At 43.8% G+C, this 24,082-nt stretch overlaps 1 protein-coding gene across 9 annotated transcripts in view; it reads right to left on the minus strand.

Annotated features, from left to right (window-relative positions):
- Positions 1–937: 937 nt before the first annotated feature.
- Positions 938–24,082, minus strand: part of ZNF131 (zinc finger protein 131) — a 32,167-nt gene continuing 9,022 nt past the window's right edge. For 6 of the 9 annotated variants that reach the window (XM_056540722.1, XM_056540701.1, XM_056540690.1 and 3 more), the window contains exons 3-7: positions 22,159–22,260; positions 21,765–21,909; positions 10,655–11,334; positions 6,246–6,376; positions 938–4,246 (exon numbers count right to left, since the gene is read on the minus strand). In XM_056540722.1, the coding sequence (XP_056396697.1) occupies positions 3,590–4,246; positions 6,246–6,376; positions 10,655–11,334; positions 21,765–21,909; positions 22,159–22,260 (1,715 nt within the window). In that variant the 3' untranslated portion in view covers positions 938–3,589. The remainder of the gene's footprint in view (positions 4,247–6,245; positions 6,377–10,654; positions 11,335–21,764; positions 21,910–22,158; positions 22,261–24,082) is intronic. The other 3 variants (XM_056540642.1, XM_056540660.1, XM_056540650.1) reach the window with 2 other exon arrangements.

The raw sequence follows: 24,082 nt of genomic DNA on the forward strand, positions 1-24,082 counted from the left end.
AGTTCTGGTCAATCAACCCACCAACATAAATAGTACTTTCATTTTGTTTACTATAAAGGATGCACCGCTTAATAAAATGTATAAAGAGCATGCAATATGGAAGGAAAGGAGAAGATGTATAGGATATAAATAGCATACTGGACAACATGTATGTGGGGATGATCACACGGGGAGGATACAAAAGCTTCCAGGCATTGGGAGCTTGAATTCATTGTCTATGGTGCCAACGCATGCATCTGAACATTTGCAGGCAGCAGGCTGAAGAAAGCATTGGATGATTTTTAAAGTGGCATCATATGAATTATTCTTCATTACTGCATAATGAAAGGTATGAAATGTCAGGAATATTAAAGGGTTACTACACTGGAATTTTTTTTTTAAATCAACTGGTGCCAGAAAGTTATACAGATTTGTAATTTACTGCTATTTAAAAACATTAATCCTTCCAGTACTTATCAGCTGCTGTATACTCCACAGGAATTTTTTTTTCTTTTTGTCTGAACACAGTGCTCTCTGCTGACACCTCTGTCCATTTTTAGGGACTGTCCAGAGCAGGATGGGTTTGCTATGGGGATTTGCTCCTACTCTGGACAGTTCCTAAAATGGACAGAGGTGCCAGCAGAGAGCACTGTGGTCAGACAGAAAGGAAATTAAAAAAGAAAAGAACTTCCTACGGAACATACAGCAGCTGATAAGTACTAGAAAGGTTAAGATTAGAAGTAATTTACAAATCTGTTTATTTAAAAATCTTAACCTTTCTAGTACTTATCAGCTGCTGTATGTTCCAAAGGAAGTGCTTTTCTTTTTGAATGTCCTTTCTGTCTGACCACAGTGCTCTCTGCTGACACCTCTGTCCATTTTAGGAACTGTCCAGAGTAGGAGCAAATCCTCATAGCAAACCTATCCTGTTTTGGGCAGTTCCTAAAAATGGACAGAGGTGTCAGCAGAGAGCACTGTGGTCAAACAAAAAGAAAATAACTTCCTGTGGAGTATACAGCAGCTGATAAGTACTGGAAGGATTTATATTTTTAAATAGAAGTAAATTACAAATCTGTTTAACTTTCTGCCACCAGTTAATTTAAAAATAAAAGTTTTCCAGGGGAGTACCCCTTTAAACTGCATTGAGAAATCGAAAACCAAGGCAATGGCTCCACCAAGCAATCAGAGCCCTGTGTAGATTTTCCTATTGGCACCAGAAAAGAAGCTGGCATCTGATTGGTTGGTAGGAGCAACAGGTTTCCTCCCATCCCACCCTCTGTGACCTATGTAAACAGCCAAGGTGTCACCTACATGGTACATTCCTCACATCTGACGAAAGATGACAGACCTCTAAATACACTGCGAAGTGCTTACCAGAGATAAGAGCAATACTTTGGTCCTTTTGCAGCTTGTATGTGAGAAAGGCTTGATGTAAGACAAACATGGACTAGTACATCAGTGCTTACAATAGACCAGTGTTTCCCAACCAGGGTGCCCCCAGCTGTTGCAAAACTACAACTCCCTGCATTCCAAAGGCTGTCCGGGCATGTTGGGAGTTTTAGTTTTTCAACAGCTTGAGGCACCCTGGTTGGGAAACACTGCAATAGACCCTGAAATCATAAGTGTAAACTTCTTATACAGGCTACATACTTCAGATCTCCTACTCAGCTCCCAGAACTGGGAGATGGAGAACAACTGGGTTTTCATTTTTCATGCACTAATAAAATCTCATACATGTCTAATGAAGATAGCGTAGTCTTGCATTTCTGTTTTCATGAACCCGTAAGAGCTATTTTTGGCCACTGACTAGATCAAGTTGTCCTCAAGATTGTGTATTTAAAGGGGTTGCTTTCTAACCAGACTTCCAGCTATGTACCCACATCCATCCAACTCTTTGGGTTATAGGGAGTATTCAATAAAGAAAACATTTCACCTGCTCCAAGAATAGGTGGATATCCAACCACTGGGACTCCCATCCCTCATGTGCACTGCTGCTCCTTTGAAAGTCTGTGGGACTAAGGCATTTTTTGGGGCAAAAAATGAATAAATAAATAAAAATTCCTTAAAAATGCTTTTTTTTTTTTTTACTAACTTTCAAAAAGGGGAACTCCAGTTTGTAAATATTGGGAAAAGTTGCTGATTATATTGGGGGGAGGGTTAATCATCGATTTTGGAGATTTCAGGGTGTTCCAGGAGCTAGAACCCCCACATCAGCAACTTATCCCCTATCCGTAGCAGTGATCACATGGTCCTGAGGTTCTGTAGTTTCCTGGTAAATTAAACACCACATGGCATTGAGCGGACTCCCCCACCCTGTGTGTCAGCACCTTACTAGTAACATCTGGAACTCTGACTTTATTTGCTAAAGGAGACCAAACCCTTTCAATAACTGATAGCCAAATGTTTGGCCGTAAGTTCTCTCACTGGACCTCCCCAAACCCAGGGAGTGGGGGTGCCAGACAATATCTTCCAGAATAGGGTTGGGTGGAAAAAAGCCAACACAGCCCAACTCTTCTCTCCTCCGATATCATCTGTTGGGAGAAAGTCAGGAGGCCGCCAGAGTCAGATTAACCCATCTCTGTATTAGTATAAATAAGAGTATGATGAGGGTACGAGTAAAAAATAAAGTGAACAGTAGTAAAAAGATCACAAGGAGAACTGTGGGATTTATGGTCTTTCAGTGAGTGCATAAAGCAGTGTTTCCCAACCAGCGTGACTCCTGCTGTTGCAAAAATACGACTCCCAGCATCCCAGCCAAAGGCCGTCTAGGCATGCTGGGAGTTGCAGTTTTGCAACAGCTGGAGGAACCCTGGTTGGGAAACACTGGCATAAAGGCTAAGACCAGGTGCAGTCTCCAACTAAAACTTGAACTTTTGCATAAGGAATATTTGTTAAGATGAAGGAAGTACTTTCTATGTGGTTGCGTAAAGCCTTTTCTTTTTCTTTTTACCACCCAATAACCCCTTACAGTAGAATGGAGGCGTAAGTGCTACTGTTGGTAGTCTGGTTAAAAAATATATATATATATATATATAAAAAGCAATGGTCAGTTTACATTAGCAAGAGGAGAATATTTATCATATTACAAATATTAAAAGGAAAATTCCAGTCAACATATACTATTACTTGTAGGAAACTAATGATGAAAGAGCTTGAATATTGAACAATAAATACGTGAAATCTGAATGTTCCCCACCATGAATGGAAATGACTGGTCTAATAGAAGGAGGAGTGAAGCGTGGAACATAGATAAATCTAAAACTGCAGCAAATGCCAGGAGAATAAAACCACTATATGCACGGAATACGTCAGAAGTGACAGACTGGAGTTTTCCTTTAACCCCTCATACACCACCAAACATTACTGACCAAAACAGTCAGGGTTTGTGTCAGGATATGTAGGCAGAAGAGGAATACTTCTGATGATTAGAAGCAAAACATTGGGTAATATCCATGGAAGTGACACAATCATTCCCTTTTTCATACGCAAACGAAAGACCATAGCTCTGGGCATTTGAGGACTGATAGATGGGGAATATTTTCTATTAAATGCTGTAAAAACATCAACTTATCGGCCAACAGTCTGAGTTTTCCACTTAAGCTGAAATGTCCTATTCAGCTGTAGCTTCTATATGTGCCATGTCTATATGTCGTATCTGTATGCTTTCTGCTCCCGTGTGGACGATCTGATGAAGTCCGGCCACCTCTGCTTGGCAGGATTGTTCCTCAATAGTTTGTTCAATATGTTGAATATTAGACTCATCCAAAAGTTCTGCCTCCACCTCTTCCATATGTATCTGATTGACATGTTCAACATGTACTTCCTCAACGTGAACCTCAGTTCCTGGTTCTATCTGAAGATGCTCTACCTCTATGTGACCCATATGTACCTGAGTCTGTAGATCCAATATATGTGCACCTTTCACTTGATTCACTTCTAGGAGATCTTGGTGCAAGTGACCTACAGTTAGTTGAGGTGGATCAACCTGAACTTGAATAACTTGATCGACTGGCACCATATGGACTTGTTCCACCTGTTCAACATACGCCATTGAAGACACAGCCTCCACTTCTGATTGATCGGCTGGAAGTACAACCTCAGTCACTATTCCCTCTGAGATGTTATGGGTGTCTCGGAGGTGTTTCCTTAGTTCGCTGCCTTGCATAAACCACATGTCACACAGCGTGCAGTGGTTGGGCTTGTCACCGGTATGAAGAACTAGGTGGTCTTTAAACTGGTCCCAGCAATTAAAAACACTGTCGCAGACCTAAAAACAAGGAGAAAATGTAAAATTATACATAGATGGTTCAGGTCTTAACATGTAGTTCTGACCTAAGAGAACCTGTCATCATGCTTATGCTGTCTGAGCCATGAAACATCTGGGCACTCCTGGGGGCTTCTGTCTACACTGCCAGCCTGGACTAATGTATCTGTCCCTCTAGCCAAACAGGGTGAAGTCTATCAATTGTGCCTGGTGAGGCTTGGAAAAACTGCTAAGAACTGCCCTGATGACTTAGGGTTTGAGCAGTGTGATAGCTATGACAGGTTACCTTTAACTGTAGGCATCATATAGCACTATATGAAAGAGCCCCCCAATCTCTGTGCAGCCCTTCAGTCTCACTGAATCCCTGATCATTCTGGGCTTCAGAGTCCAGCGGATGAAGCAACCCACTGATCACCTAAATAAGAACATCAATCTAAAACAGAGCTCTATCTCCAACACTTAAAGGGGTACTCCGCCCCTAGACGGATAGGGGATAAGATGTCTGATCATGGGGGACTTGCCGCTGGGGAGCCCCGCAAACTCTCTGCTGCAGCTGGCGTTCGTTTAGAGCATCGGGTGCAGCGCCGGGGGCTGGTGATGTCACAATCACGCCTGCTTGCGACGGCATGGCCATGGCCCCTCAATGCAAGTCTATAAGTTCGTAGACTTGCATTGAGAGGGTGTGGCTGAGACCGGGGCGTGATTGTGACGTCACGAGCATCTGCCCTGCATCGCCAGTCATCTGTCACAGAGCGAAGTTCGCTCCATGCACCGGATGTCTGGGGTGCCGCAGCCAGAGTGGGCAGGTTGTCAAACAAATAAATTAAGAAAAAATAGACTTCTGGGAGCCCTAACATATCTCAGTATACTTCAGAATTATTATTACCCAATAGTAAAAAGCATAATACAACATTTTTACAGAAGAAAATAATAAAATGTCACTTACAGAGGAAAACTAAGGAATCATTTGAGAAGTGTTTGTTTACAGAGGAAGAGGTTCTAATCTTTAGCTGTCTAAAATATAGACAAATAAGTCACAAGGGCCAGTAAGGTTGAGATTAATAGTGGGAAAACTAATTGAAACCATACTAAAAAGGTAGGATTGTTGAAAATCTAAAAACCCAAGGGCAGAATATAGAATGTTTGATACAGTCCTAACCTCAGTATCTGAGGAAAGGGATCATGGGTAATTAGTTTAGAGGACTTTTAAAGGTAGGCAGACAAGGTAATTGAACAGCGGGAAATGTACATTCTTCAGCACTAGGTCAAGACATAGCAGAGAGGATTAAGTGTTGTCCTCTGGTTGGCCAGACAATAAAGGGAGTGGAAGTACAACCCTGGTCCCACCCTGAAAAGGAGGGAATGAGAAGGGGGCTCTCAGGGGAGATCTAAAGCAACGTGAGGAAATATTATTTTACCAAAAGAGTAATAGATGCTTGGAACAAACCTTCACCAGATGTGGTTGGAAAACCACAGACCCATATACGTAAAAATTTTAAAAAAGTTATAGGGGTCAAAATTGCACAATTTTACGCATACTTTTGTTAATTTTTTTTTTAGGTAGTACTATAATATAGTAACTATATGAATTGGGTATCGTTTTAACCGCTTTGACATACAGAATAAAGAGAACATGTCATTTTAACCATAAAGCGCCTAAAAACAAACTCACTCAAAAATTGCTAAATTGCGTTTTTTTCAATTCCCACACCACAAATACATTTTAAGGTAAAATGAGAGGTTTAACTACAAAGTACAATGGGTCATGCAAAAAACAAGCCCTCATATGGGTCTGTGGATGGAAAAGTAAGAGTTATGTCACTTCAAAGATGAGGAGGAAAAAAAATAAAAATGGTCTGTGTCCTTAAAGGGTTAATGCAGCTACCTTTCTATTAGGAACAAGTGATGATCAGGGATCTGTAGGCTCTCTCAGTGGTCACAGTTCCACAAATTGCATATCTATGGCATACTGGCCCCCTAAAAACACATACGGAGCACGTACCTGACATTCATACAATTTCTTCCTTCCCTTCTTTGCACCAACGCCATACTGACAGGCTGTTATGTGACATTTAAGGGTGCTGTTCCTTGCAAAATGCTCATGACAGTTTGGACATTCAAAAGGTTTTTCACCTAGATGCCAAAACAAAAAAATATACATTACAGGAAATTCTGTCATACATAAGTAAGACAAACAAACAATCTCCCACAATTAAAGAAATACATCATGATTCAGCCCTCTGTTGTGAATATATGTGGTCAACCCATCAAAATTGCCTTCAGATGTATATACTGTATGCATAGAAAGCCACATGCCTTATATACTGGTCCAAATGTAGTCACCAGGGCCAGTCTATTCCGGCTAAATGTTCTGACCCCCACCTTTTGAGATGAACTGTTCTCGGCAGTGAAAGTCCGCTCAGCCAACTACCAGCTGAGGCAGGATATTGCTGCGGCAAGTAATTGACTGAGCGGTCCGTCACTGCCGAGACCAATTTTTCTTGAAAGGCGGTAAGATTTGGGGCCCCCTCCATTCAGATGATAATTTTTTTTAAAATATAATTGCAATATCCCTTTAAAGAGCCACGGTCACAGTAAGAGTAATGTTGTAAGGACTCCAATTTCTCACAATACAAATGAAATACATCATCACAACATATATGTAAAACCCTTGACAGGCTTCAATTCACACCACAACCACTGCACATACAGACACACACAGCAAAAACATCTCCCAACGGGATCACAAAATTATTTCTTTCGTTTTTTCACCCCAAAGCTAGTTGTCTTGAGACACATATCTAAAGATATATCGAGCCAAGAGGAAAGGTAAGGAAGGAGACATCTGTTCACAGTGCAAACATAGTATAATGTCACTTAGGGTTCCACAATTGGGTTTCTAGTCTTTTTAGGGAACCTAGTAAAAGCAAAAAAAAAAAAAAATTGGGAACCACTGATATTACCTTGAAGACACGTGCAATATATATATTATATATTTTAGGGCTGCACGATATATCGCAAAAGCAATCGAATCGCGATTTTTGCTTTTCGATATAGCGATACAGCCCCCCAGAAACTTGCGATTAGCTGCTCAGACCGGCATGCTGCTGCGGGCGGGGGCGGCCAGAGCAGGTGAAAACAAATTTAAATACTAACAGTCAGTGATTCCCAACCAGAGTGCCTCCAGTTGTTGCAAAACTACAACTCTTAGCATGCCCAGAGGCACAACAGCTGGAGGCACCCTGGTAGAAAAACACTGAGCGAAGTAAAAGAGCGCAGGGAGAATAAAAAACCTTCTGCTCACTAGAGTGTGACATTGGGGGGGGGGGGGGGGGGAAGAGTGTGACATTGGGGGGGAAAGAGTGTGAAATTGAGGGGGGAGAATGTGTCATGGGGGGGGGGGAGAGTGCGTCACGGGGGGGGGGGGGGAATGTGACATGGGGGGGGAGAATGTGACAGGGGGGGGGAGAATGTGACAGGGGGGGAAGAATGTGACAGGGGGGGGGGAAGAATGTGACAGGGGGGGAGAGAATGTGACAGGGGGGGGGAGAATGTGACATGGGGGGGGGGGAGAATGTGACATGGGGGGAAGAATGTGACAATGGGGGGGGGGGGGAAGAATGTGACAATGGGGGGGGGGAGAATGTGACAATGGGGGGGGGAAGAATGTGACAATGGGGGGGGAGAATCTGACATGAGGGGGGGGGGGAGAATGTGACATGAGGGGGGGAGAGAATGTGACATGGGGGGAGAGAATGTGACATGGGGGGAGAGAATGTGACATGGGGGGAGAGAATGTGACATGGGGGGAGAGAATGTGACATGGGGGGAGAGAATGTGACATGGGGGGAGAGAATGTGACATGGGGGGAGAGAATGTGACATGGGGGGAGAGAATGTGACATGGGGGGAGAGAATGTGACATGGGGGAGAGAATGTGACATGGGGGGAGAGAATGTGACATGGGGGGAGAGAATGTGACAGGGGGGAGAGAATGTGACAGGGGGGAGAGAATGTGACAGGGGGGAGAGAATGTGACAGGGGGGAGAGAATGTGACAGGGGGGAGAGAATGTGACAGGGGGGAGAGAATGTGACAGGGGGGAGAGAATGTGACAGGGGGGAGAGAATGTGACTGGGGGGGAGAGAATGTGACTGGGGGGGAGAGAATGTGACTGGGGGGGAGAGAATGTGACTGGGGGGGAGAGAATGTGACTGGGGGGGAGAGAATGTGACATGGGGGGAGAGAATGTGACAGGGGGGAGAGAATGTGACAGGGGGAGAGAATGTGACAGGGGAGGGGAGAATGTGACAGGGGAGGGGAGAATGTGACAGGGGAGGGGAGAATGTGACAGGGGAGGGGATGTGACAGGGGAGGGGATGTGACAGGGGAGGGGATGTGACAGGGGAGGGGATGTGACAGGGGGGGGATGTGACAGGGGGAGAATGTGACAGGGGGAGAATGTGACATGGGGGGGATAATGTGACATGGGGTGGAGAATGTGACATGGGGGGAGCATGTGACATGGGGGGAGAATGTGACAATGGGGGGGGGGAAGAATGTGACAATGGAGGGGGGAATGTGACAATAGGGGGGGGGGAATGTGACAATAGGGGGGGGGGGAATGTGACATGAGGGGGGGAGAGAATGTGACATGAGGGGAGAGAATGTGACATGGGGGGGAGAGAATGTGACATGGGGGGGAGAGAATGTGACATGGGGGGGAGAGAATGTGACATGGGGGGGAGAGAATGTGACATGGGGGGGAGAGAATGTGACATGGGGGGGAGAGAATGTGACATGGGGGGGAGAGAATGTGACATGGGGGGGAGAGAATGTGACATGGGGGGGGAGAGAATGTGACATGAGGGGGGAGAGAATGTGACATGGGGGGAGAGAATGTGACATGGGGGGGGAGAGAATGTGACATGGGGGGGGAGAGAATGTGACATGGGGGGGGAGAGAATGTGACATGGGGGGGGAGAGAATGTGACATGGGGGGGAGAGAATGTGACATGGGGGGGAGAGAATGTGACATGGGGGGGGAGAGAATGTGACATGGGGGGGGAGAGAATGTGACATGGGGGGGGAGAGAATGTGACATGGGGGGGGAGAGAATGTGACATGAGGGGAGAGTGTGACATGGGGGGAGAGAATGTGACATGGGGGGGAGAGAATGTGACATGGGGGGGGAGAGAATGTGACATGGGGGGGAGAGAATGTGACATGGGGGGGAGAGAATGTGACATGGGGGGGAGAGAATGTGACATGGGGGGGAGAGAATGTGACATGGGGGGGAGAGAATGTGACATGGGGGGGGAGAGAATGTGACATGGGGGGGGAGAGAATGTGACATGGGGGGAGAGAATGTGACATGGGGGGGAGAATGTGACATGGGGGGGAGAATGTGACATGGGGGGGAGAATGTGACATGGGGGGGAGAATGTGACATGGGGGGGGGGGGGAGAATGTGACATGGGGGGGGAGAATGTGACTGGGGGGGGGGGGGAGAATGTGACATGGGGGGGGGGGGAGAATGTGACCGGGGGGGGGGGGGGGGGGTGTGTCAATGCGACAAGGGGGGGGGGAGGGGGAGAGTCAATGCGACAAGGGGGGGGGGGAGGGGGAGAATGGACATGAAATGGGGGGGATTTCACAATTTATTTATTATATTGCATCCCACATAGAAATCGTAATATTTAGGCCCATATTCGCAATCGCACATTTTCCCCATATCGTGCAGCCCTAATATATATGGCCGCGTTCTTGGGGACTATGAAGGAAGCTCAGCCGACATTCATTGCTAGTGATGTACACCAATTATTATGCTGATGTTCGCCAATGAAAATAACAGGTTTTGAGGGTCTGATCGGGACCCCCCCCCAGAGTGCCAGTCTATGGTGACCGGATCCCTTCTGAAAAGCTCCATGCCACTTTGCTAATACAGTCTGCCCCAGGATCAGGTGTTTATCATAGTCCTCTATGGGGACTAAGAAAGTGTGAATAAAATTAAAAAAAAGTTTATTAAAAACCCCCTGTCTATTTTGTGGTACAATGAGTGATGTCAATTGACCCCATATAAAACAAGCCCTCATATGGCTCTGCAGATGGAAAACTGAGCTATGACTCTTAGAAGGAGAGGAGGGGAAAATGGAAACTCAAAAAAAAAATGTCTGTATCATTAGGAGTTACTATAAGAAATAGAAATTAATAGAAGTTAATTAAATAGAAAATAGGTCAAATACCAGACTATGAATTAGAGCTACAAATAATCCATGCAATATAAGTTAGAAGGCCTTTAGGTTTTAGCAATACATTGAGCAAGTACATCCAGGGCATCAACAAGAATTTCTGCAACAGCTGCTGCCCCCTGCTGGCCCACACAGTGCACGCGCACAAATGGGCGATTTTACCTGTGTGTTTCCTTAGGTGTTCTTTGAAATGTCCAAAGTGATCAAACTGTTTATCGCAGTACTGACAAACGTGGATTTTTTTGCCTTGTCTTGGCCTCTTGCTGGAGCCGCTTTCTTCTAGATGGTAGCAGGTGAGGTGTTGCTTCCAGGCAATTTCACGTACGTAGCTTTTATTGCATATTTCACACTTAAAATTGTCAACGGAGTGTGATTTCATGTGTTCCTTTAAATGGTAAAACAATTTAAATGAACGATTACATTTCTGACAATGGAACATGTTGTTGACATGTGACAGATGAACTTCCATAATTTCTATGCCTTCTACCTGTTTGCCCGCAGCATCGCTTTCATTGGCACTGTCTTCTTGCAGCTGCCTTTTTCTTTCACCTTGGCGGTATTTGCTGGTAATATCTGCTAGAAGTGCTAGGGCAGAGTCGTCTGATGTGCCTGTACTCTGAATGTATTTCACAGACTGATCAGGTGACGTCACGGCTTCCAGAGTCTCCATGTTCTCCTCTAATTCTATTGTTCCTTCAGTGATTTCAACTTCAATCTCCACCGGTTCGCCCTCTGAAGTTGGCAAAGCCTCGGTGATGACATTGCTTGTGTCGGAAATCTTCCATTTCTTAATACTTCTTTCTTCTTGTGGCTTTTCTTCGATTACTATGGTCTCTTTGTTCCTAGCAAACACATACAGGATTAAGGAATGATTTTACAACTGACTTATATAAGAAGTATTTTAGGTTCAGAGGAGAATAGTTATTCTGTACATAATGAAGAGATATACATATATCCAGGATACTTTCACTATCATTTCCTCTGGATTCCCAACTTAGACCAAGTTGACATATGTATCGGAGGCTCTGTCTGGGGCCTTCATTGCAGATTCTGCTCAAGGCCAGTTATTCACTGCGTGACAAACACCAACAGAGCTGGACAGACCCCATTGACTTTATTGAGATATGTTGGGAATTCTGCTGATGTCTGTCTTAAATAACTGGATAAAACAAAATAAAAACTGCATGCAGGTTTTTTTTTTTGTCTGACTCTCCCAACAGATTTAGTGACAATTTATAATAATCACACCTTTGCGCTATGGATACGTTTTGCATACAATGCTAATCTAATGGGTCCCTGCTAGACCAGTAAAAAATTGTCTGAAAAATCACATAAGATTGGATTAGCAGCAGCGCTATTGAGGACGTAATGAATCTACTTGGTGATAACCCACATGCATAAGTACCGTATATACTCAAGTATAAGCCGACCCGAATATAAGCCGAGGCCCCTAATTTCACCCCAAAATCCCAGGAAAAGTTATTGACTCGAGTATAAGCCAAGGGTGGGAAATACATCATCCCCCCCTGTCATCATCCAGACTCTCATCATCATCACCCTGTCATCATCACCGCCTGTCATCATCCCCTTGTCATCATCCCACACCCCCCTTCATCATCCCCTTGTCATCATCCCCACCCCCCTTTCATCATCCTCTTGTGAACTATCCGCCCTCAGTGGTCTTCAACCTGCGGACCTCCAGAGGTTTCAAAACTACAACTCCCAGCAAGCCCGGGCAGCCATCGGCTGTCCGGGCTTGCTGGGAGTTGTAGTTTTGAAACCTCTGGAGGTCCGCAGGTTGAAGACCACTGCGGCCTTCGACATCATCCAGCCCCCTCTCAACCCCTTTAGTTCTGTACAGTACTCGCCTCCGCTCAGCGCTGGTCCGGTGCTGCAGGACTGTCTGGTGGGGAGATCGTCCGGTGGGATACTGGTTCCGGGCTGCTATCTTCACCGGGGGCGCCTCTTCTCCGCGCTGCGGGCCCGGAATAGAGGCGTTGCCTTGACGATGACGCAGAAGGACGTTGGTAATGAACGTACCTCTGCGTCGTCGTCAAGGCAACGTGACTATTCTGGGGCCGGGCCCGAAGCGCGGAGAAGAGGCCTCCCTGGTGAAGATAGCAGCCCGGAACCACTATCCCACCAGACGACCTCCTCACCGGACAGTCCTGCAGCACCGGACCAGTGCCGAGCGGAGGCGAGTACTGTACAGAACTAAAGGGGGTGAGAGGGGGCTGGATGATGTCGAAGGCCGCAGTGGTCTTCAACTTGCGGACCTCCAGAGGTTTCAAAACTACAACTCCCAGCAAGCCCGGACAGCCGATGGCTGCCCGGGCTTGCTGGGAGTTGTCGTTTTAAATCCTCTGGATGTCCGCAGGTTGAAGACCACGGAGGGTGGAGAGTTCACTCGAGTATAAGCCGAGGGGGGGTGTTTTCAGCACGAAAAATCGTGCTGAAAAACTCGGCTTATACTCGAGTATATACGGTACATAACTGATAGTAGATATTATGTGTACACCTTCCCCAGAGTGTTGTGGAGCATATATTACTATTAAACAGGAGCGTATTACCTTTCAAAAAGTCTGTGTTGCTTCCTCAGGGATACCCTGGCCTCCCAAGACTAAGCTATATAGACCCTTCACTATAGATTATCCTATGTTTGCAGACTTGTACCTATAATAGGCAATACGTCATATATGTATTTTTATCATAATAGATCATGTATGTTGAATGACACCCAAAAAGCTTGAATGTCTTGATATAAAAAAAAAACGCATATAAAAAGACGCACCATGTGAACATGCTTATAGGGATCATGACGATGATTTTCCCTTTTATCCTAAAAAGGCGAACATTTCAAAATCAACATTAAGGCCAAACGGGACCAATGTGTTGAGGTTGAATATCCATCTGCCTTCAGCTTTAGAGAATTGAGATATATAGTCCCCTACTCTCCAATGTGGATGTATACATTCAATTCCATAAAAATGGGATCCTTGGAAAGAAGCATTATGTTTATCCATGTAGTGCTTGGACAAGGGGTGTCCCAGATATTTTCTCTCTATATTATACAGGTGTTCCCCCAATACGTTTGGATAACAATCTTTTAGTACGCCCTATATATGTTATACCAGATGGGCAATTAATGCCATATATAACACCCCTTGATATGCAGTTGTTATGGGTGTTTATTTTCTTCTCAAAAGTCCCATCTCTATTTTTTACTGTCAGTTTTGGTGTAGTTATTCCTGTAAATTTGCACGCTTTACACATATGGCAGGGGAAGAAACCTAATTTTAGAAAAAGAAAAAAAAAAGTATTTGTTGTAGTTTTTTCTTTTTAGGATTTTTTTTTTACTGTGGGCACCACCAAGTTCCCTATATTTTGTGTTTTTCTGAACACAAAAGATGGATTTTTAGGTAGCAGTTACCCAATTGTTCTATCACCCTGTAAAATACCCCAATGTTTTTTTTTTAAGATCTTTTTTTTACAAGAAAACTGAGAATTGTAGGTGGTGATTATTGGTATTTTGACTGTTGTTTCCCCGATACCTTCACTGGCATCTGGCGTACTCTTATTCTTATCTGTCCAAAGTATGTACTTTGTGTATTGTCTGAGTGAGGGTGTCAATATCAGAGCGTTCATCTGTAACTCCTTGGCTTCCTTTTTAAATTCATGGTCCTGTGTGTAATTCCTACGGAGTCTCACAAGTTGGCTTCTGGGAATGTTTTCAAGCCATACGGGGAGGTGACAACTTGTGGTATGGATAAAACTGTTACTATCTAACTTTTTGGTAAATTTTAGTACGCAAACACCCATTCTCCACATAAATAGTCAGGTCTAGAAAATTGATCTAATTTTTATTTAAATGAGTTAAAACTCGGTCAGAATGAGCTCATCCCCATTCCATTTAAAAATGATGTAATCTATGAAGCATCACCATAGGACCAGATCTGCCGCCAAGTGGGCATGAAGAGTTGTTCCCAGTACCCCGTATCTAGATTAGAATAACTTGGCGCAAATATGGTCCCCATGGCGGTGCCCCATTGCTGTAAGTAAAAATGCTCATGATAAATAAAATAGTTATGATGGAGAACAAAACCAATATATTCACCAATAAAATTCCCCTGAGGGGTTAAAAATTCGGATTCAGAAGCAGCTCGGCCCTTTTGATGTTCAATTACCGTATATAGGGACGTGATGTCCAAAGTCCCTAAAATAAAATCAGACTCCCATTTAATCCCTTGTAAAATTTGTAAAATATGCTTAGTATCTTTTAGAAAGGCAGATCATTTTAATACACATTTTTGTAAGTGCGTGTCTACGTATCTGGAGAGGTGAGAAATTAGACATTCCACTCCAGATATAATTGGTCTGCCTGGAGGATTCTCTGTTGACTTATGAATCTTGGGTATGTGGTAGAAGGCGGAAATTTTGGGATTTTTTATATTAAGAAAATTCCTCTTTGATTAAAAAAAAAACAAAAAAAAAACAACCTTTTTAAAACCCTCCATAGTTGAATTAGGTAGCTCTTTTTAAATATGTTGGTAGGGTTGGAACTAAGTTGTTTATATGTTTGCCCATTATTTAGCAAACGTAGAGATTCCAGTTGGTAATTCTGCCAGTTCAGGAGCACTATGCTCCCACCTTTATCTGCTGGTCGCACAATTATATCATTATTAGTTTGAAGGGATTTGATGGCTAATTTTTCTTTTTAACTAAGATTAGATGATTGATACTTTAGTATTAATTTTAATATTGCGAATATCCCTGGTGACCATATTCTCGAATGTGTTAAAGGACTGAGTATTCATTTAGAGGAAAAAAGCTGGATTTATTTTTGAGGGATGTGTGTTGATATACCTCTGGGGTGGGATCGGATGTTACCACCAGAGGGGGATTTTTTAAATAAAAATACTTTTTTAAAGGGGTACTCCGGCCCCGACACATCTTATCCCCTATCCAAAGGATAGGGGATAAGATGTCTGATCGCGGGGGTCCCGCAATCTAGCATGCAGCACCCACCTGTAAGCACCGCAGGTTCACAGTGTTATGCCTCCCGACCACAGGGACGGAGTATCGTGACGTCCCGACTCCACCCCCATGTGGCGTCACGCCCTGCCCCCTCAATGCAAGTCTATGGGAGGGGGCGGCCAAGCTGCATGCTAGATTGCGGAACCCCCGCGAACAGACATCTTATCCCCTATCCCTTGGATAAGATGTCTTGGGGCCGGAATACCCCTTTAAGTTAAATTCCTCATACATTTTTTAACCCCTATGAAGGCTTCAAATGTATTAAATAATAATTGGATGTTGGGAATTATCCCCTTTTGTTTCATCCACAGTATACAGTTCCCCATTTGACTGTTCATGTTCCCCAAATAGGTGTGAGTCATTGGGTACTGCATCCCTCACAAATTTCTTCTGTTTTTTTCTTTAAGATTTCATCTTCTTTTAGTTTAATATGATGTCTGATACTACCGGATCGATGGATTATTTCCTGGTAATCCTTAAACGGCTGTATCTTTCAAAAAATTTGTGCTATTTCCGTTTTTGCTGCTAAAAGGTTGTTTTTCTTTCTTTTTTTTTTTTTTTTGTATAATAAACAATATCTCAATTATCTAAAGCTGAAGGCAGATGGATATTCAACCTCAACACATTGGTCCCGTTTGGCCTTAATGTTGATTTTGAAATGTTCGCCTTTTTAGGATAAAATGGAAAATCATCGTCGTGATCCCTATAACCGTGTTCACATAGTGCGTCTTTTATATGCATTTTTTTTATATCAAGATATTCAAGCTTTTTGCAGCACGCAGGTAGAGACGCCGCTGGCCGGGACAGATCTCCCCGCTGCTGCACAGACTTTTATTTATACGCGGATTATCTACACAAACCTGCCAATACTGGAAGAAGGGGACGTAATACGAACACAGACTTTTTGAAAGGTAACACGCTCCTGTTTAATAGTAATATACGCTCCACAACGCTCAGTGATAATAGTGTTGTGTGACACTCTGGGGAAGATTTTGTGACAGATGGCCAGAATTGAGCCTCCAATGCAGTTGTGAAAAACCCTTAGCCTAAGTTTCATCTTTTTTTTTTTTTTTTTTTGTGGCCCAACAAAAAAAAAAAAAAAAAAACGCAAGAAAAAAAAAAAAAGCCACAGTATTTTCATGTGTTTGGCGTTTTTTTCTCTTGCGTTTTTTGGCTTTGAGTGGAAATTGCATTTTTGGCCCCTTTGACGTTTTTTCTATTTAACAAAATTGATATTTTTTTATAACGAAATTGTAATACATTTTTTAAACAGGGATCAATTTATGTAGGCGGGCAGGGCACTAATAATGTGACCGACAATAATAAACATTTAATGTGGGTGTGTGTTTTTTTTTAATAAATTTTTTTAAGGTAGTACTACTACTCCCAGCATAGAACAGAATGTTCCATGATGGGAGTAGTAGTACCTGCACTAATAGACATATCGCCCCGGGTGTCACTCTTGACACCCAATGCGATCGTCCATAATAGAGCAGAGAGGCTCTATACAGTGCTCGCATCTCTGCACTATACTATGGGCAGAAAATATGAATGAGCGATGTGAATTTCTATTCACATCACTGGCCGGCTCAGAGTGGGGATTGGCCGGATGTGGCAGCCAATCACCGCTCTCAGAGGGAAATATGAATGAGTGATGTTCTATTCATATCACTGGCCGAGGTACAGAGCAGGGATGCGGAGCACAGAAGAAAGCCGCTCCCCATCTCAAGGATGAAGGACGATTGCAGCAGGTATCAGGAGTGACACTTGCTGTGATCTTTTTTTTTTTTTCTTTAAACTGCAGGTACTACTGCTCCCAACATGGAGCACACACTGCTCCATACTGGGAGCTGAAGTAACTGCATTAATAGACAGATCGCAGAGTGTGTCACTTCTGACACCTCTTGCAATCTATTAATGCAGGTACTACAGCTCCCAGCATGGAGCAGCGTGTGCTCCATGTTGGGAGCAGTAGTACCTGCAGTTAAGGAAAGATCACAGCGTGTGTCACTCCTGCAGTGATCCTCCTGTATAATGTATAGATGTGGGCGGCCGCTCTTCTATGGTCCCCTGCACTAACGTATATATACACCCATTCATATTTCCCACAGAGAGTTGTGATTGGCTGGAACCATCTGGCCAATCACAGCTCTCTGTGGGAAATATGAATAGGTGTATATATATATATATATATATATATACGGCAGTGCACGGGACCATGGAAGAGCGGCTGGCCGCATCTATACATTATACAGGAGGATCACAATGGGCGATCTGTCTATCAGTACAGGTACTACTACTCCCATCATGGAACAGTGTGTCCGATGCTGGGAGTCGTAGTACTACCTAAAAAATATTTAAAAAAAAGGGAAAAACACACACATTTTTATTATTGTCGGCTAAATTTTTAGTGCCCTGCCCACCCACATAAATTCCTCCCTCTTTAAAAATTAATAAACAACTTTCTTTATAGAAAAGATACATTTCATTAAATACTATTTTACGATCTATATATGATCTCAATCACTTTTTTGGATCGCTAAAGTCCAAAAAAGAATAAAAACCGTCTGCAAAAATGCCAAAGTTAAAACCCACATGTCATTTTTCTTGGCTTTTTTTTTTTTTACTCCCATAGACTTCTATGAGAAAAAAAACGCCTTGATTTCAGGGGAAAAAAACACCATAGGCTCAACATGCTGCGACTTTGCAAAACCACCAAGGAGCTGAAAAATGCCAAAAAAAGAGTGAAAACAATGATTAAAAAAAACACCAAACTGAAAAACGCAAAGTGGAAAAAGAATTTTGCGATTTCTCAATGATTTACAGCTAACATCTGGCTGCAGCGTTTTTTCAATAAAAAAAACGCCATGGGGGCAGTTTTGGCTTTTTTGGGAGGAAAAATACACACACAAAAAAAAAAAACAAGTGGAAACTTAGCAAATTTTTTTCATGTTGGTCATGTATTTTCTGTGGCAGAAACCCAGGGCTGACACTAGGACTTCTATCACATGTGAGCTGCAGATTTCACAAGATCAGCTTAAAGGGGTACTCCGGTCTTTTTTTAAATCAACTGGTGCCAGAAAGTTTAACAGATTTATAAATTACTTCCATTAAAAAAAAAGATTTGTCCTTTCAGTACTTCTAAGAAGCTGTATGCTACAGAGAAAATTCTTTTCTTTTTTAAATTCTTTTTTGTCTTGTCCACAGTGCTCTCTGCTGACACCTGATGCCCATATCAGGAACTGTCCAGAGCAGGAGAAAATCCCCATAGCAAACCTATGCTGCTCTGGACAGTTCCTGACATGGACATAGGTATCAGAAGAGCACTGTGGACAAGACAAAAAATGTATTCAAAAAGAAAATAATTTCCTCTGTAACATACAGCAGCTAATAAGTACTGGAAGGATTCAGATTTTTAAATAGAAGTAATTTACAAATTTGTTTAACTTTCTGGCACCAGTTCATTTAAAAAACAAAAAGTTTGCCACCGAAGTACCCATTTAATAGTCATTTGATAGCGCAAATCCTTGATGTTTCCACCAGAAATAAGTGAAATGCTGCAGCTCTTTTTCTGCAATCACCTGGACCAAAGCAAATTTTTATCCACCGGAAGTAAAGAATGAAAGTAACTGCAAAAAGAGTTGTTTGAAATCCTGCGCAATAGATACAGAAAGTATACCAATATTATACAACTTTTTGTTGTTCGATGAATAACCCTTCTCCCCTGAAAGTGTAATATCCCTTTAAGGTCGTACATTCTGGCATATTTTAGGCATTCAAAGTTACTGAATTGATAATATAAAGAAAGGATAGGGGATAAGATGTCAGATCGCCGGGGTCCCACTGCTGGGGACCCCTGGGATCACGGCTGCGGCACCCTGCTATCATTACTGCACAGAGCAGACTCGCTCCGTGCGTAATGACGGGCAATACAGGGGCCGGAGCATAGTTACATCATGGCTCCTCCCCCTTGTAAAGTAACAGCCCGCCCCCTCAATACAAGTCTATGAGAGGGGGCATGGCGGCCATCACGCCCCCTCCCATAGACTTGCATTAAGGGGGCGGGCCGTGACATCACGAGGGGCAGAGCCGTAACATCACGATGCTCCGGCCCCTGTATCGCTGTTCATTACGCACGGAGCGAGTCTGCTCTGTGCAGTAATGATAGAGGGGTGCCGCAGTCGAGATCCCAGGGGTCCCCAGCAGCGGGACCCCGGCGATCTGACATCTTGTCCCCTATCCTTTAGATAGTGGATAAGATGTCTAGGGGTGCGGAGTATCCCTTTAAATGCCAATTACTGGCTGAGGCGGGGAACCACTGCAGCTAGTGACTGGCTAAGTGGGCATTTTCTTGTGTCCAGACCGACACCAGGAAGTTCTGAACAGTGGGACCAGAAATGTTCACAGGGGCGGCAGTAGGGGATCAGGGAAAGAGAGTAAAAAGTTTTTTCTTATGTGTTATCTCAGCCTGAGTATTACTTTAGCTTTATTTCCTTAAACAATTGTCCCCAGAATACTGCTTTAATAACTTTAATCAATTCTCATAACCACTGATTGTCTACCTGGTCTAATCGTAATTAAACTAACAATTAACAATAGGCAACAATCTATGAAAAAAACCTCACCATAAAGTGTGTAAAAACATGCCTTAGGCAAGGACTACACATAGGGGGAGATTTATCAAAACCTGTGCAGAGGAAAAGTTGTCCAGTTGCCCATAGCAACCAATCAGATGCCTTCTTTCATTTTTAACAAGGCCTCTGCAAAATGAAAGTAGTGATCTGATTGGTTGCTATGGGCAACTAGACAACTTTTCCTCTGCACAGGTTTTGATAAATCTCCCCCATAGACTTTGCTGAAGCAATTTGCCACTAGTGATAAGTCGTTGCTCAATGATCAGAGGCAATTTATCTCTAGTAATAAACTGCTCCAGCACAGTGTAAGTGGTGAAGTACCCAAGAGGGAGCATTTTTTCAGGTTTATTTTTTCTTTTTTTTTTTAGAAAACTGCCATTGCAGTTTTTGAGCTATATTCAGATGTGGATTCATGAGGAAGAAGTATAAGTAATTCCCTGTCCTTTTCCTTTTGAATACACTTTTGGCTTTGGCTCAAAAACTGCAGTGGCAGCTATCCAAAAACTGCCAGAAAAAACCTGACTGGAAACCTAGCCTTATAGTGGCTGTCCACTCTAAAATGTCAATGGTAGCAAGGTGATGTACGATGCCCATTAAGGGTTACTCCAGCAGATACTCCCTCCATACTGGGGCTCATAAAAGCCTTATGTGTCATTGCTTCATGACAGCTGGACTTTAATGGGTGGTAATACAGTGACCTCTCGACCTACGATGGCCCCGACATACGATAATTTCAACATGCGATGGCCTCTCAGAGGACTTCGCATGTCGAAGGCAGCATCAACACACGATGCTTTTGTATGTCGGGGCCATCGCATAAATGGCTATCCGGCAGCGCTGACTGCTTCAGCTGCCACCGGATAGCCATTTATGTTGCCCCGTGAGCTCCGGTGATGGTCACTCACCTTTCCTCGGGGCTCTGGCGCGTCCTCTTCGGGATCCCCTGCATCGTCGGCGCTCTCCTTCGTCGTCATCGCGTCGCTGCGCACGCAGTCCCGTCATCCAATAGGAGTGGCGTGCGTAGCGACGTGATGGCGGCGACGGAGAGCGAGGATGCCGGGGAAGCAGAGGCCTTGCCGGAGCGTCGGGGACACCCCGGGGATGCGGCGAAAGCAATGGACGGCGACATCCTGGGCAGCGGTGACGGTCCGGAGCGGTGGGGACAGGTGAGTACAACTTCCTCTAACAGTGGTCTACAACCTGCGGACCTCCAGATGTTGCAAAACTACAACACCCATAATGCCCGGACAGCCAACGGCTGTCCGGGCATGCTGGGTTTTGTAGTTTTGCAACATCTGGAGGTCCGCAGGTTGTAGACCACTGTCCTATACTTTACATTGCACGGATCCCTCAACATGCGATGCTTTCAACAAACGATGGTCCATTTGGAACGGATTACCATCGTATGTTGAGGGACCACTGTAGTTATCACAGAGCGAGAACACCACAGGCATTCCATTCCTTTCTGCATTCTACCAGCTGCTACATATACTGTCTAGTATGATTTTTTTCAGGATTTGGAGGTTTAGTGTTGTTTATTCCATTGTTTTTAAAATAACAGATATCTATCTACATATATTTATAGTGTAATATACATTTCATACCTGAACTCAAGTGCTTTGATGGCCTCAGCCATCTGGAGATACTCGGCAGCCTTGTATATGTCGCTGGCCTCTTCTTCCCCTTGTAGCATTAGTTTCGCAGTATATGTGAATTCTATCAGGTGTCGGAAGGCAACATTACTCACTCCTGTGTTTAGAAAACAGAAACAAAACCTATGACTGAAATCAGTGAACACAACATGATAGGAGAAGAAATGCCACAGTCTCTAGTGGACACAACCACAACACCATCCTTATAATGAGATAGGGCCCCCCCCAACCCACCACCAGGCACTTATATGTGCTGTTGATAGGAGATATGTTGGTCTTGGGATTTATAATCCAGGTAAAAATAATAAAAGAAATAAACATTCCAAACATTAGAACCATACAGTACCTTCTATTTCCACCAAGGGCTCTTCTGTAAAATCCTGAAAGAATTTGTTGAAAAAATGGCTGCAGGCAGCAAGGACTGCTTTGTGGGCTTTAAACTGGTGTCCTGAAAATAAAGCAAAGGTAATATTAATATAATGCATTCATTTTCTATTACATTATTTCATTAAATGGTTTTTGCGGGGCATGTCTCATTTAGGAAGCCCCCATGGTGCCAGAACAGCGAAAAACGCCCCACATGGCATGCTATTTGGGAAACTACACCCCTCACGGAACATAACAAGGGGTCCAGTGAGCCTTAACACCCCACAGGTGTTTGACGACTTTGCGTTAAAGTCGGATGTGAAAATGAAAAATGTTATATTTTTTTTTACAAAAATGCTGATGTTACCCCAAATTTTTCATTTTTACAAGGGGTAATAGGTGAAAATGTCCCTCAAAATTTGTAATCCCATTTCTCTCGAGTAAGGAAATATCTCATATGTGGATGTAAAGTGTTCTGCAGGTGCACTACAATGCTCGGAAGGGAAGGAGCGACAATGGAATTCTGGAGAGAGTATTTGGTTGGAATAGAAGTCAGGGGCCATGTGCGTTTACAATGCCCCCATGGTGCCAGAACAGTGAACCTCGCCCCCCACATGTGACCCAAATTCGGAAACTACACCCCTCATGGAACGTAACAAGGGGTATAGTGAGTATTTACACCCCACTGGTGTTTGACAGATCTTTGGAACAGTGGGCTGTGCAAATTAAAAATTAAATTTTTCATTTTCCCGGACCACTGTTCCAAAAATCTGTCAGTGACCTGTGGGGTGTTAAGGCTCACTATACCCCTTGTTATGTTCTGTGAGGGGTGCAGTTGCCGAAATGGGGTCACATGTGGGTATTTATTTTTTTGCGTTTATGTCAGAACCGCTGTAACCAGCAGCCACCCCTGTGCAAATCACCAGTTTGGGCCTCAAATGTACATGGTGCGCTCTCACTCCTGAGCCCTTGTTGTGCGCCCGCAGAGCATTTTACGACCACATATGGGGTATTTCCATAGTTGGGAGAATCTGAGTTACAAATTTTGGGGGTCTTTTTTTCCTTTTACCTCTTATGAAAATGAAAAGTAAAGTACAACACCAGCATGTTAGTGTAAAAAAATTAATTTTTTTTATACTAACAAGCAGGTGTAGACCCCAACTTTACCTTTTAATAAGTGGTAAAAGGAGAAAAATCCCCCAAAATTTGTAGCGCAATTTCTCCTGAGTACGGAGATACCCCATGTGTTGCCCTAAACTGATGCCTTGAAATACGACAGGTCTCTGAAGTGAGAGAGCGGCATGCGCATTTGAGGCCTAAATTAGGGATTTTCATAGGGATGGACCCGGATGCAAGCGTTACACTTGCCTCCTCCACCAAAAATACTGTACGACAGTTTTTCCCCAAACAGCCTCCAGCTGTTGCAAAACTCCCAAAATGCCTGGACAGTAAATGGATGTCCGGCATTACTGGGAGTTGTCATTTTGCAACAGCTGGAGGCTCCACTTTGGAAGAAGAACTGACGCACAAGACCTTTTTAATATTTTGGGGGGCAGGGGGGACAGTGTAAGGTTGTAGTGTTTTACTCTTTATTTAGGGTTAGTGTAGTGTAGTGTTTTTAGGGTACATTCACACGGGCAGAGGTTTACAGTGAGTTACCCGCTACAGCGGAAAATTTGCTGCATCCCAAACTTGAAGCGGGAAACTTGCTGTAAACCCCCACCCATGTGAAAGTACCATGTATATTCACGTGGGGGGGGGGGGGGGAAATTACAACTCCCGTGCATGCTGGGAGTTGTAGTTATGCAACAGCTAGAGGCACACTGGTTGGGATTGGGAAACAGAGTTAGGTAACAGACTACCGCAGTGTTTCCGGACCACTGTCCGTTTCCTAACTCAGTGTT

The sequence above is a fragment of the Hyla sarda genome, chromosome 1, assembly GCF_029499605.1.
Source record: "Hyla sarda isolate aHylSar1 chromosome 1, aHylSar1.hap1, whole genome shotgun sequence".
Taxonomy (NCBI): Eukaryota; Metazoa; Chordata; class Amphibia; order Anura; family Hylidae; genus Hyla; species Hyla sarda.